This window comes from Verticillium dahliae, genomic scaffold (assembly GCF_000150675.1).
Source record: "Verticillium dahliae VdLs.17 supercont1.16 genomic scaffold, whole genome shotgun sequence".
In the NCBI taxonomy this organism is placed as follows: Eukaryota; Fungi; Ascomycota; class Sordariomycetes; order Glomerellales; family Plectosphaerellaceae; genus Verticillium; species Verticillium dahliae.
The window spans coordinates 839,668-853,788 of record NW_009276935.1 but is presented as its reverse complement, the minus strand read 5'-3'; the positions used below and the strand labels follow the sequence as shown (position 1 = coordinate 853,788).

Genomic DNA, 14,121 nt, shown 5'->3' with positions numbered 1-14,121 from the left:
TTCGCTCCTGCTCCTTCTCTGCCGCAGAAGACGCGGCAATGTCGGCCAGTTGCTGCAGCAGGCCTTGGCTCTTGGCCATGGAGCGTAGATGATCAGCAATCTTGTCGCTGACTATGATATCCCATGCTGCCGGCGAGGTGAGTAGAGACCGCAGCTCCTTGAGGAGCTTGAACGCCTCTTCCTTGATCTCCTCGACCTTGGTCAACTCGATCAGTGCCATTGCGGGGAGCGCCGTGAAGTGATGGCTCATTGGGCTCGACACGTGGGGCGTGACGGCCACGAGGCTGACTAGCTCCTTGCAAGGCCAGAGGAGATCCGTCGCCTTGGACGCTGGGTGACACATGTACGCCAGCAGACGCGAATGCCAGTACGCCAAGTGGACGACAGGGAAGACGGCTGGCTCAATGTGGGGGGGCAGATCTTCACGAAAGTTTTCGACGTAATCGTTGAGCACCCCACCGAGGACTTCGTCTGCGAACGTCACTGATCCCAACGTTGCGCGAGCGCCGGATATGACATTGCAGGCTTGGTTGAGGATTTTGGATGCACCTGGCAAGGGTTCTGTCAGCTACATATCATACACAGGGGTGGAGAGAGACTCACGAATGAGTTGCCACGTCGTCTCGCCCACGATCTTTGCAACATCTGGGCTGACGATCGTTGACTCGGTCCGGGTCATCGGCAGCGTACCGGACCCCACTGCGTTCCACCTGTCAAGGAGCACGAGAGACCACCACAGCCGCACACGGAGATGCGTGCCAGAATCGCCATCGACGTCCCCGTTGACCTCAAGCGAAGACCCGGCCTGAGTACTATAGAGCTTCATGGTCCATGCAGTTGACACGGCCCGACCGAGCAAGGATTCCTTAATATGTCCGGCGCAGCTGGAAGGGCGGTTGCTTGCCTCGATGAAGAGCAGGAGAAGCGTTTGCAGGTGGATAAAGTGCGCAGCTGACGTCCGCGGCTCTTCTCCGTTCATTTCCCACTCAACCAGCATCTTCATTGCGAGACTGGCATCGCCCATACCCATCGTAGTGAACGATGGGAAGGACTGCATGGTACCGTGGAGAGCTTCAAGGAAAGCCTCTCGTAGCATTCCAGGGCATTGAGCAAGATAAACCTGCAGACGGGCCTTGCTGGCAGGCAGGATAGGTAGGTAGGGGTGCACCATTGTCAAGTAGCTGATGAAAGTTAGCCGTGGCTCCAATGAGATCTAGTCGATAAGCCTCACCCTTGAAAGTTGGCATCGTCGACCTCGCGCGGCTGAGTGATATCAGCTATGTCGCCAACTGAGCTCTCCGGGCCTACAAGCGGAGCCCTAGATGGCGTGTCTGGCCTCAACGATAGTGGCTGCGGGGCCAGGCCATGCGCCGAGTACGGCGCATTGTGTCTCTCAGGTGTTGCCGAAGCTTGAGGTAGCTGTTGTGGTTGAGGCTGGCTGCGTGCTTCTGAGCTCCACGTCGACGGCGGTTGGCGGGGGGCGGTTGGCGTCGTAATATCAGCACTAGAGATGCTGGAGAACGTGCGTTTGCGACCGGCTTCTTCGCCAGTGTTCTCGCATAGTCTACCTTCGATACTGTGAATGCGATCGGCCAGCTCCTTTATGTACCTGTCGGATTGACGTCAGCATGCACATGCTGCGAAGAATGAGACGCTCCAGCGGTTTCGTCACTGTTACTTACCCTTTGCTCGGTCCTCGTTTCTGGGGAATTCGACTAAAGGAACAGCGCTGAGCCGACCGTCTACAATTTGAGCATGGATTATCGCCTAGATCTGATTGCGCATCGCATTTGACCTTTTTCCTGCGACACTCGTCGCAAGCACGCGACACCTTGGAGCGCTTCCTTGGAGGAGTGCTGTCGTCTTGGTTATTCTGCGTATATGGCTGAGGATGGTGATTATTGATGGGCACTTGGCCAGAATTCTGCAGTGGCGTTTGAATCGGCGTCTGTATTGGTGTCTGCATCGGTGTCTGCGTAGGGTTCTGCTGTTGTATCGGAGCTTGCATGGAGTTTTGTTGAATAGGATTAGGCTGCATTGGCGCCTGCTGCATCGTAGTTTGCATTTGCGCCTGTGGCATGGGCGTCTGGGGTATCGAGGCCTGGGGCATTGGTGCCTGCAGCGAGGGCTGCGGTGCAGGCTGCAAAGGAGCTGCAGACAGCGATACGGAATCGGGTTCCTCTGATGTGAATGCATGGGATTGCGAGTCTTCGGGTTCAGTCAAATCGTTGCGCATGTCGGTGTCTTCGGCTTGTGGCAAGATGCCTCGAAGATTGGGGTCGTCAAACTTCATGTTAGGGTCCGTCACAGGCAACAGGGGCTCCGAGGCGAGATCTTGGCCAAGCTGGGCTGCAAGTTGAAGCTCCTCTACACTGGCGGCATGTGATGTATGGTGTTGTGACCCCGAAGACTCGTGGTGTTGGAGCTCTCGCGCGCTGGCATCGTTATCGTGAGGATGGGGAGTGTGGTCGTCGTGTGTGCCATCGTACTGGCTTTCGTCAATGTCATCGTGCGTCACCTCGTGACTGACATCGTGCACATCGTGAGCGACGTTTTCAGCACCGTCGTGGTCGAAGTGGGACGTCGTCTCTTGGTTGTTGGCTGTAGGGGATGGGTATGTCTGAATTCTGTCGTCGCCGCCCACTTCTTCCCCCTGCGCCGCGTCCATGTCAGAAACTGTCGGATTCAGCCAGTCGGGGAGTGCACAGCGATATAATTATTCACTAAATTAAAGTCTTCGTTAGCATGTGGAATCGGCAAGTCGTGCGCCGACAACATGGCGAAGCGGCACGCCCGTGTCGACCACAGGCTGGATCTCGCAGTCAATCGCAGTTCTAAAGCGCACGGGGGGAATAAAGTAGCACATGCGCGGGTGTATAAGCCATGCTGAAAAAGAACTCCAACTCGGTTTCATTGATTGCTACAGCCAGGTTCCTCGTTTCCCCCGACGCGTCAATGCCAGAAGGTGCTAACTTGAGGAGCTGGTAAGATGCTCAGGTGTAGTCGCAACCCTGACTTTAACACGCGCTGGGTAGTCAAGAGAAAAAAAAAATGCAATACGCCGGCGACGCAGGCCCAGCAGCACAGGGAGTTTGATTCACAGTGCAGCTTGTTTGCGCACCGAGAGTCGTGACAGGAATGAAGCAAGCAAATTGTCCACAAGGACTGGACTGACCTAGAGGTGATGCGACAAGCGCGCTTCGCGATGGGCGACGGAATAATATCGAATCGATGAACGGAATAGGAAGAACCAGGTGCCGACCGGAGGTTGCGACGGTACGTCTGGCGGGCGTGGAGTTTTTGCTCGAGGATAAATGGTCGGCCCACCCCAGACCCTGGGCCGGTCGCTTGTCACGTGGTGGTGGTTGAGGTTATGTAATCCGCCATGTTTCCAGGGAACGATATCAGTTACAAGTGGTGTATACTGGATGCCCTATACATGATCGCACATCTGCTGGCGGCCGACCTACCTACCTTAGCTATATAAAACATTTCGATCACGCGATATATAATGTGGCTACTGGCAGACAGTCTATTTGGCTTCCCTTCTCTTGTCTTGAAGTTTCAAGGCGGACTCCGCAAGGCCTGATGGTTCTCGGAGCTAGCGAGTTAGAATCGATTATCACTCCTTTGTATTAGAGACAACTCTGAGTCCAAGCTGTTACTGGCTCGGGTTTTCCGTGTTGAAGTTTCTGGCTGGCGTTTCATGGTTTCAATGGGGGTGACGCTGTGTCGTGTTCACGATATCCTGTCTAGATCGGGCAAACTTCCAAGGATTGAAGAGATGCCCTCGATACCTTGAGTCTCTTCGTCCCGAACGCCAAAATTCCCATACCATTATCAATTTTTTTTGACTGGTTTGATCTCTCGCACAAAACCCCCGGGTCCGAAGCAGCAGAAGAAAGGTTCTGGAAGTGACCATTTTGGTTAAAATTGTGCAGGTCTTAAACTGATACACGAGGAGGGGCCAGACTATTCGGCCTTGAGAGACACATAACCAAAAGACCCAGCAGCTGCATATTGGTGGTACCATGACTTTCACGTCGTCACAATGCAGGCTCGCCAGGCACTGCTAATCACGCCTCGAGATATAGTCTGATGAAGTATGCCGTAACTATTGCTCACCGCATGGGCCTCTATCACGACCACATTTGACATACAAACACAGCAAACGAGCTCTCCGAAAACGTCCCATTGGTGCCTGGTAGCGAAATTTCATCAGTTCCTACTCAAAAGCCACCAGGTCCGGTCAAACCAAATCATCCGAACCTAGGATATGATATGCAAACCAACGAACCACCTCGACCCAAACAACAGCCCTGGCCGCGAACTCCACAGCATCACAAACGACAGGCTACCCCTCGGCCCTCGACCGCGCATTCCAAAACCCCTTTCCATAGCTCACGAGGATCTCCTGCCCCTTGCCCACGCCGCCCTTCCCCGGCTGCCCCCGCCCCGGCGCCGGCAGGACAAAGACGCCCATGCACCGCTCGCCGAACCGACGGCTCCAGACCTCGCGAAACTCGGCGTTCGGCCGCGCCGCCACGCCGCGGTAGTCGTTGACGAAGCGCGCCTCGTTGCCGCCGCGCGCCGCGTCGACGGCGACGCCCTCGTCGCGGTCGAGCCAGAGGTCGTAGTCCGACTCGTCCGCCTCGTCCCGCCCGCCCTCGCCGACAGGCGGCCGTTCGCCGTGGACGGTGCCGAGGTAGAGGAGCACAAAGGCGCCGGGCTTGAGGGCGCGCGTCGTGAAGAGGCCGCTCTGTCCGCAGGCCGGGTGCGTGGCCTCGGTGATGGGCGTAATCTTGACGAGGGGGCTGATGGTCGGCGTCTGCGCGGCCGGGATGTCCGGGTCCTCAGGCCGCTGGCGCCGGAGGGCAGCGCGCTGCGAAGGTGTGAGCTGTTTGCTGTACGCGGGACTGGTGATGTAGGGGAGGTGGGGTGGCCAGTTCTTGGGCAGCTGCGGTGGCGCCATGGCTGTGGAGTTTCCTCTCTGGCGTGGTGACGTTGCTGACTTGATGTCGTACGTTGTTGGTGATGTGTTATTGCGAGTACTGACGCATTGTGTGGATATATGTCATGATCGGACCATGCTGGAGTCGAGGCAGTGCAGTGATGGGGGAGGGCACCTGTGGAGGAGCACTTGTGGAAGAGGTCGAGTGGTGATAATCAGTTCTGTCAGGAACAGAACTCAGAAAACTTCAAAGAATTTGGTCCAATCCGCGTCTGGATCAGCGTAGCCATGGTCCACACCTCACAATCCAGTGACCCCAACATGCATGGCATCACAGAAACACAGCCAGAGATGAAAGACAAGCAGGTCGTTCTACAGCTATCTACTAATATCACACTGGAGGTACTTCTTAAAGCTTTTTGACCATCCAACGCCTCAAACCCGCTGCCTCGGGTTTCCGAAATGCCACAAATCGCCCCCCGAGCGAGCCCGTCAACCCTCGTCGCACAGTCGGATCCTATGAAACCCTTCCCCCTATTTCTCGTTCATCTCGCCCCAGCCATGATGCCCTGGTAGTAGGTGCGACCAAGGTGGAGCGAGTGTTGCAGATACGCATCCTCAGTCAAGGGCAGTCCAAGAATTCGGGACACTCCGTTCTGCAAGGACGTTAGCTTCTTCGCCCGTACAAAACAAATATGGCTGCGACCTCTTACCTGATCGTGCTCGGTTGCGTCCATCACCACCTTGGCCACAATGCTGCTCATCTCCGAAACCGCTGCCTGGCTGATCATGTCGCCGCTCTCCGCCGTCTCGCGGATCACGGGCAGACCGCTGAGAAGCTTCTCCACCACATCTGAAGGCACACGCTCCCGGCGCTCGAATCGTCGGTGGAGTGTCAGGAATGCCCGGTAGATCTCACCACCGAGACTCCAGCCGGAAACAGACTCTTCATGGCCCTCGAAGAAAGCCAAGAGGGTCGCCAGACCGTCGTAGTCGCGCTCAACAATGGCCGTCGGCGCCACCTTGTCACCGAGAACCCGGTGTGCCGCCTCGTACGACTCGGCCTGGAGGAGACACTTGACTTCGCTGACTGGATCTGCCTTGACGCTGCGCATGTACAGCGCACGCGCCTCCCAAACCCACGCGGAGGGAATCTTGAAAGTCTGGGTGAGCGTGGTGAAGTCGGCACTGTTTTCGGACCCAATAGAGCCGGCGTGTCGAGAAAGATGCTCCTGCACCGCCTTGGCCCGTGTCTTGGGGTTGCTGAGATGTAGCAGAACGAAAGTGGCCTCGACCCAGTTACCTTCGTTGACCAGCTGATCCGCAAACGACAGGGTCGCGGCATCGGCCTTCTCAGATGCGTCAACACCGAAAGAAACCTTGCCAGTTGCAGGAAGCGCACGACCAAGCTGCCACGTGAGACGGCTATCCAGAGGCGAAAGCTGTGAGTTCTCTGGTCGAAGAATAGACTCCAAGTCGGTCGCGTCATCGGCATGGAGCTTGAGAAGACCCCAGAGGAGATCCTCACGCTGGTGGCGGTCCTGGTCGTCCCAGAGAGCATCAAAGCCCTGCTCAATGTACCACGGGTGCGGAACATCCTCACGATCCTGAGCGACGTCGTCGACAAATTTCTTAACAGCGGCTGGAATGCTCTGCTCTCGGCCGATGGCGTACCAGAGTCGCAGGCCAAATGACTGCTTCCAGTCCAGGCCGAATCGGCGAGCAATGACAAATGACTCCATCCTGTCCGCGACGGGAACACCCTTCTTCCCCTCGCACACACAGACATTCCCAGAAAGAACCTCATAAATGGCACGGATGGCGTCTGTGAAATCAGACAAGACATTGTTGTCCTGCCACTCGGCAAGCTGCGTGCGCATGTCACGCTTTGACTGGTTGGAGGTCCCAATCAATGCAACAAGAGTTGCCAAGCGGAAGTCCTTGCCATCGACGAGCAGCTTGCAAGCCTCCTGGACCCGGTGGCCTGCAAGGGAAGTCAGCGCCTTCTCCTCGCTGGACTTGGCCAGTGCGACTGCGCGACTCGTCGCCGCGTCGACCAGGTCGGCCCAGAAGCCAGACAGCTGTTTCTTGCGTAGCTGTTCTTCAGTGGCTGTGGCGGATGGAACCACCCGGTCGAACAAGATGCTCGCGAGATCCCAAACCAGCTTCTCGTGGGCGTTGGCTGGGTTGCTCAGGTCGCTGTGATGGAAGATGCTCTTCAGGCTGGCCGCATTAAGGGACACTGTAGGGACACCGTCGACGAGGGCCACGCTTGTTGCGCGCATCTGGTTCTCAATGGCCTTGGCCGAGGACTGTTCGACGTCAGCAACTTGCTCAGAGCGCCTCGTAATTCAGGGGGCAAGACGTACCTCGTTGGAAAACTTCATCAGGCAAACGCCCGTCTCCGCACCTTGCGGGACACGAGCGCGTATGGATAGAATGTCGCCTTTAGCCGGCTTCATCGTTCTCGCCAGGGAAGAGGGCGCAGCAGGGAAGACAAGCGTGCCGTCGGGTCCCCAGCCAGGCTTCACGGCCTTGTGGTACGCGATATCGTTTTCACTGAGATCGGATTGATCGCCAAACGTCTTCCTCTGTCGTTCATAGGGCCACTGGTAGGAGAGACAATATCTTAGCAATCATGTTGTCTAATGCACAAAATTTGAATACATGGTGTTGGGCACCTCGAAACCCCGTTCATCGCACATTCACTCAAGGGTCGCGCCGCAAATGTTACGCAGAAACACAAGTGCTCACCTGAACAAATCCCATTGGCGCCGGGGAGGGCTTGGAAGCAGGAGCCCTTGCCTTCTCAAAGAGGGAGTTCATCAAGTCAATACTGGTGGCGAAACCTCGCCCATCGGAGACGACCCGGCTCGCCGTGCCGGAGCGCTCCGTCTTTTCGCCGCTAAAGCGCATGCCGTTCTCGGCATCGTTCTTGAGAAGCGCACGCTCGCGCTTCTGGGGGCTGACAGATTTCTGAAGCATGTCCATCCATGCGTCTCCATCCGCAACTTGTATTCGTAGTGGCGTGGCGGATCCCTTGATAGCCCTCATGCGGGCGCGCAGGATGCCACCAGGGGTTTCGATGATCGGGGAGCCAGGATCATCTGACGAGTCGGTTTGTTGCTCCGCGGCGAGATGCTGTTCGAGAGAAGGACCCGTTCCGTCTTCATTCTCGTACATGTCATATTCGTCGTCCTGATCAATGGCCATGCCATCCCCGGGCATGAGGATGAGGGCCTTGGACGTTGAACCCGCGGAGCTATGCCCAAAAAAAGGCTGGCTCTGGTTGGTGGTAGAGCGGAGGACGTCATCGTCGTCGTCGTCTTCGAGTTGCCCTTCGCGTTGGTCGAACGTGCCGGGAAGAGCACGTCGTTTCCTCCGAAAGTCAAACGTGTCGTCCTCACCCGGGCTGACCAGGTCATCGGAGGAGCTGGAGTGCTCGGCAACAGTGGCAACGGCAGGAGCCTGCTGCTGCTGCTGGCTCTGTTCGCCAGACACGAGGTCGGCGTCCGTCTCGTCCTCATCGTAATCGAGGCCGTAGGTCGTGAAGTGCTCGACTGAAAACTTCCAGACGCCCGTCTCGCTGTTGTAGTCGACAAAGGTGGTGTCGGGAATCTTCTTGAGACGCTCAATGTGCTTGTTCAGGCGCTTCTGGTCCATAGTTGGCCGCTTGTCGCGACCGCGTGGCCAGGACTGATCCAGAGAGATGGTGGCGGGAACATTGAGACCCTTGCCAACAGGGGGCTTCTTGGCCGCGTTGGGGTAGACCGTAGCCGAACGGGTCTCGAGCACGACGATGCCGCCGAAGATCTCGTCGAGATCAATGCTGGTCAGATCGACAGGAACCTTGAATGACACATAACCAACATTGTCCCTGCCGACCGTGAAGTTGGCCACCTTTTGGCGCTGCATGCGATTCATCGACGAGATGACATCCTGCTTAGGGCTCATCCAGTACATGCCGGGCACCTTGTCCGAGGCTTCGGTGGCAACCTGGGGCGTCTGCGCGTAGGCATCTTCCTCGTGAACGATGGCCAGCTCCTTGCCCTTCGACGAGTCGACATCGGCAGGGGAACTCGCGGCAACCGCCTTGATACCATTGGTGGACCTGGCATCAAGGTCGTTGCTGATGACCGGGGCGTTGCGGGGAGTGACAACATCATGGTCGCCGTCTTCACTGGCATCCATCGTGCTTGTGTCGAAGCTGACGCGCTTCGAGAGCTTGCGGGAGCCATTGATGCCGTCCAGGGCAGGCTTCTCCTTGGTAGGCGTGGCGAAGAGGTCACTGCGCATGTCCTTGTTGATAACAAGTTTGCGAACGCTGCCCGTGTTGCCGTAGTATCGGGGACCAGAGCTGGCAGAGAAGGCGCCAGGCGCGAGGATGCTATCTTCGGCTGTGAAGCTCTTGCGCAGGCTGCTCGAAGACACACTCTTGCTCAGTCCGCGACTCAGACTTGAGCCCAGCATGCTGCGGTTCATGCTACCGGGGGTGCTGGTCACGCTGGAGGGGCTGCCACTCGGGCTGCCGTAGGTGCTGTACGAGAAGCCAAAGCCCCGTTTCTGAGGGGTAACAAAGCGGGTGGAGGACGCTGGGTTCAGCTTGTACATGGGCAGGATCGAGCTCCGGCGCGTCTTGGTCTTACTGGAGAGAGGAGTCGCGAGGGGGCCCGGGTTGGCCACCTCGTTGCCGTTGAGGTTGGAGAAGAGGGCGGGCGTGCCATAAGCAGACAGGTCTGAGATGCTAGCCGTCAGGGACTGCTGCGCGGGCGCATTATTGTTCTGCGAGTTGCCCAAGAGGGAGCCGCCGAGCAGGGAGCCTTGCTGCTGCTGCTGGCCGCTGTTGAAGAGTGATGACTGCTGCTGGTTGTTCTGCGAGCCAAAAAGGCCCCCGCCAGCAGACTGAGATGTGCCGAACAGGCTGGGTTTCGCCTGGTTTTGCGCACTGCCTCCAAACAAGCCGCCTTGGCCGGTCTGCTGGTTTTGGGTGTTTCCACCAAGCCCGCCGAACAGGCCAGTACCTCCAGTCGTCGCTGTGTTCTGGGCCGGCTGTGCTGATCCAAAGAGCCCGGTGCCGCCAGTGGCAGGCTTCTGAGCACCGAAGAGCCCACCACCCCCAGCGGCGGTGTTCGTGGCACCAAACCCGGAGGTCGTGTTTCCGCCGGCATTGCCAAAGAGTCCACCGCCAGTGTTCGTGGCGGCACCACCGCCAAAGAGGCCGCCTGCAGGCTTCTGCTGGTTAGTGTTGCCGAACAGAGAGCCGCCAGACTGCTGAGTCTGAGCGCCAAAGCCAGTGCCGCCTCCGAAGCCGGTGCTGGCACCTTGTTGCTGCTGGTTGTTGGCTCCTCCACCGAACAGGCCGCCACCCGTAGTGCCAGTGTTGCCTCCGCCAAACAGACCGCCGCCCGTCGTGTTGGCGGGGGTGTTGTTAGAACCAAAGGCCGATCCCGTGTTGCCGGCGCCGAAACCAGTGTTGGTTGGTGCTGTGTTTGTGTTGCCGAAGCTGAAGCCTCCAGGTTTGGCTTGGTTGTTGTTGGCCGTGGAACCGAACAGTCCGCCGCCGGTGTTGGCTGTGTTGGATCCAAAACCGCTAGTCGCCGTGTTCGTGTTGGAGCCGAATCCAGTGCTGGCAGTGCCCGAACCGCCAAAAAGACCACCCGTCGCAGCAGGCTGCGCGGCACCGCCACCAAACAGACCACCAGTCGCAGCAGGCTTGTTCGTCGCTCCGAAGAGACCGCCGCCCGTGTTGGTGCTACCAAAAGTGCCTGTCGAACCGCTACCGAAAGCCGACGTGGTGTTGGCGCCACCACCTCCGAAAAGGTTGCTGCCGGTCGAGGGTGTCGAGCCGAAGCCGGTCGATTGCTGGGTGTTGTTGTTAGTGGCGCCAAACCCGCCGGTGCCGCCAAAGTTGGAGACACCAAACGCTCCCGTTCCACTGGCGTTGCCGTAGCGGCGGCCCTGGGCGTAATCCGTGAGCCTCAGTTCTTCAGCCGACCACTTCTTGTAGGGATCCTGAAACAAAATGTTCTGGAACGAGTTGGACTGGTTGCCAGTGCCGGTGGTTTCCTTCTCCTGGTATGCCTGGAAGGGCGTCGTGTTGGTGCCAGGCGGGTCGCTGGCATTACCACCGATGCCTGGGTTGTTGGTCGCGCCGAAACCACCAAAACCTGTCGTGCCGGACGTGTTGCCACCCCCACCGAACAGAGAGCCCGTGCCTGTATTGTTGTTGGTGGTACCGCCGCCGAACATGCCGCCGCCGGTGGCTCCGAAGCCCGTAGAGGTTCCGGTGTTGGTGGTCGTGTTGTTGCTGCCGAAACCGCCGAAGGAGGTTGTGCCGGTCGAAGCGTTGTTGCCGGAGCCGAACAGGCCAGTGCCAGAGCTTGAGGCCGTTGTTCCAAAGGCACCGGCAGGTTTCGCGCCAAAGGCGCTGTTGGTGTTGTTGGCACCGAAACCTGTTTTCGCTTTGTTAGCAAGAGGTGGGAAAGGTAACTTTGAGGGGACTGCGTCGCGAAAGACAAAACCTACCCGAAGAGGTGGCGCCAAAGCCTCCACTCGTGTTGCTATTGTTGCCAAAAAGGCCACCTCCAGTGTTGGTATTAGACCCAAAGGCGGTAGTGGTATTGTTGTTCGCTCCAAATCCTGTGAGCATCAAGACGTTAGCATTGCGAGACAGAGCCACGAGGCCAGGGAGACCGCAGGAAGGCAGAGCCGCGATAGGACGCACCGGTGTTCGTGTTGTTGTTGGTCGAGCCGAAGCCTCCAAAGGTCGACTGTTGAGTATTGTTGTTGTTCTGACCGAAGCCGCCAAAGCTGCCGCTGCCAAAGCCCGACATGGTGGGCAAGCTCTGTGAGCCGGAGCCTATTTATGTTGGGAGGGGGAGCCGGGCAGGGCCAATGTTTGTGCGTTTCGTCCCTTTGCCGCGGGCGCAAGGGGCCGAAGATAGATGGGTGAGGGTCGTCGCTATGACGAGTTCTGCATGTGTGGTCGATGGGCGACGAGGCTGGCGAGGATGGATACTGGATGAGGCGAGAAGTCGCCAGAAGAGGTTCGCGATGGATGGCGATGACAGAAAAGGCGCGGACGCAAAAAGTGTCGACTGAGGTTTCAGGACAGGCGCGAAAGGTGAGACGACGCGGATAGCAAACTCGGTCGAATTGAGGCCCTTGCTCTGTGGCGAGAGACAAAGGAAGAAATGGGAGACTGGAGATTGAAAGCTGGTCAGGGATGCGCCGATGAAGATTTGGGACGCGACGTGGTGGAAGGGAATGCAGGCTCGTTTTCGAAAGTGTTTTGTCTCGTCGGCAGAGAGAGAGAGAGAAAGAGAGAGGGAAAAAAACAAGGTCGACTCACAGGAGGGAAGGGGGTTGGATATTAGAACCAGACGGTACGTGCGACAAAAGGAAGAGATGGACCTGGTTGCATCTCTCGCCTCGACGTCGACTCCCTGGGTTTTGTGGTGGATGGGGAGAGAGAGGGAGCTGCTAGGCTGGTGGTTGGAGAGGTGCAGAGGTAGCAGCAGACCAGGTTCGCGACTTTTGTGATTAGGTAGGCTCGGAAGGTGCCTTGGGACGCTTTGCTCCTGCTCTTACTCGTCGTGCTGCGCCAGTGGCCAATCGCATGGCTCCAAAACTGGTGTAGCTTTCAGAGCTTTGCTGCCTGAGGACGGCGCCACAGGGCCTCTGGTCAGTGGGCCAATTGCAGAGCTCGATCCCACGAGGCAGTCGTCTCCAGGGAAGGTCCTTTCCCTCAGAGGGACCAGCCGTAGCAGCCTGAGCAATGGTCACGAGATTTATGAGCAGCGAATTAAGATACCTACCTGTCTAGGTGCCTAGGTAGGTCTAAAGTACCTACCTGGGTATACAGATGGTCCAACCTGCTGTATGCCTTGCACTTCCATGCTTGGATGACTACTGTCATTATTGTGATGCTGCTTCAGTCTACTCAGGTCATGGCTCAAGTGGATAGGTACACCACTGTAGGCAGTCATCAGAGTGGACCTTCCATGACACAGCAGCTTTCATTCCCCCCCTCTCTCTCTCTCCGTCGTGCCTGCTTTCGGTTCAAGTATTCTCATTCGGCCACCAGCAAGACAATCGTCCTGTTCCTGCAGCTGGCCACGTTCGTGTGTCACACACATACATACGCATACACAGGAAGGAAGCAATCCGCTGACCCGTTCCTACATTCATCTCAATCAGTCTATGGCCGCCACTCCGACAATTGTCTCGGACCCCTTCCCCTCTGTCTCTGGTGAACAGCTTTCAAGCCTGCCCTCCTTGTCGTCCTCCTTCAGCAGCCCTCGGCTCAACTCCCGAGCTGCTGCTGCTGCCAGACCAAACACTGCGTAGGGAGAATATCAAGATGCAAGCCCCCGATTAACTAAGGGTGGTGATCAGAAAAGTATTTGAACATGAAACGCCTATCACCGGCGTTGTCTGGTCGAGGCCCGGTGTAGGATACCAACTGCGCAGGGCCTTCCTTGCCCCCCTCTCCCTCTCTTCCCCAATTGCCTGCCTTCTCTTCCTCTTGGCCCGCCTAGAACTGAATGAGATCCTGGTTCTGGTTGTGTCTTTGCTGTGGCTGCGTTCCGGCGAAAGGGTTGTTGTTTCCCTGCCCACCCAGGCCGGGAGCGCCCGTTTGTGATACCTGTAGCTGGTTGCCTCCGTATGTCGTGCTCGGCATACCCGTGAACTGGGTCCGCAGGAACGGGTTGCTGCCCGTGGCGTCCGCCGTCAGACGCTGCGCCCCCGAACCGGCACTGTTGACAAAAGTGCCTGGCGCCGTGTGCTGGGCCGGGATACGCAGCTGGCCCGTGTTGCCGTACGTGTCCATGCCGTCGCCGCTCGCGAGGAAGTGCATTGAGTTTGCCCTCGTGCTCGTTGAGCTCCTTCTGCGGCGTGCCAAAAGGAGCTTGTTGGCTGACTGAAGCTGGTGTTCGGCTGGTTGTTGAAGGTCGACAGCGTTTTCTGCTCCGGCAAGCTTCGAAGTGCCGGCATGGACGGGATTTTCTGGGTTTGCGGTCGGCCGAAGGGGGCCGATCCCCCCCGGGCCGGGGGGCAAAAGGGTTTTTTAGACCCCTTTCCTCCCCCCCGAAAGAGGGGCGGCGGCGCTTGTTTTTTTTTTTTCCCCCCCGGGGGGTTTTTTCCCACCCAGAGGGAAGGAGTTTTTT

The 14,121-nt window shown here is 57.7% G+C and overlaps 4 protein-coding genes across 4 annotated transcripts in view; all 4 read right to left on the bottom strand.

The window, feature by feature from the left end:
* Positions 1 to 2,668, bottom strand: part of VDAG_07458 (uncharacterized protein) — a gene marked incomplete at both ends in the record, with an annotated part of 3,178 nt that extends 510 nt beyond the window's left edge. Inside the window, 4 exons of the mRNA XM_009656363.1 lie at positions 33 to 549; positions 604 to 1,181; positions 1,232 to 1,609; positions 1,683 to 2,668. Coding sequence (XP_009654658.1) covers positions 33 to 549; positions 604 to 1,181; positions 1,232 to 1,609; positions 1,683 to 2,668 — 2,459 coding nt within the window. The remainder of the gene's footprint in view (positions 1 to 32; positions 550 to 603; positions 1,182 to 1,231; positions 1,610 to 1,682) is intronic.
* Positions 2,669 to 4,354: 1,686 nt separating this feature from the next.
* On the bottom strand, positions 4,355 to 4,972 carry VDAG_07457 (uncharacterized protein; the record flags this gene model as incomplete). The annotated part of the gene is made up of 1 exon (XM_009656362.1): positions 4,355 to 4,972. The coding sequence occupies one exon, from the start codon at positions 4,970 to 4,972 to the stop codon at positions 4,355 to 4,357; it is 618 nt and encodes a 205-aa protein (XP_009654657.1).
* A 524-nt stretch (positions 4,973 to 5,496) lies between these two features.
* VDAG_07456 (nucleoporin nup189) lies at positions 5,497 to 11,784 on the bottom strand (the record flags this gene model as incomplete). The annotated part of the gene is made up of 6 exons (XM_009656361.1): positions 5,497 to 5,607; positions 5,665 to 7,263; positions 7,321 to 7,560; positions 7,706 to 11,403; positions 11,477 to 11,590; positions 11,676 to 11,784. The coding sequence occupies 6 exons, from the start codon at positions 11,782 to 11,784 to the stop codon at positions 5,497 to 5,499; spliced, it is 5,871 nt and encodes a 1,956-aa protein (XP_009654656.1).
* A 1,703-nt stretch (positions 11,785 to 13,487) lies between these two features.
* The window catches only part of VDAG_07455 (epsin-2), a gene marked incomplete at both ends in the record, with an annotated part of 2,101 nt that continues 1,467 nt past the window's right edge, over positions 13,488 to 14,121 (bottom strand). The window contains one exon of the mRNA XM_009656360.1: positions 13,488 to 13,880. Coding sequence (XP_009654655.1) covers positions 13,488 to 13,880 — 393 coding nt within the window. The remainder of the gene's footprint in view (positions 13,881 to 14,121) is intronic.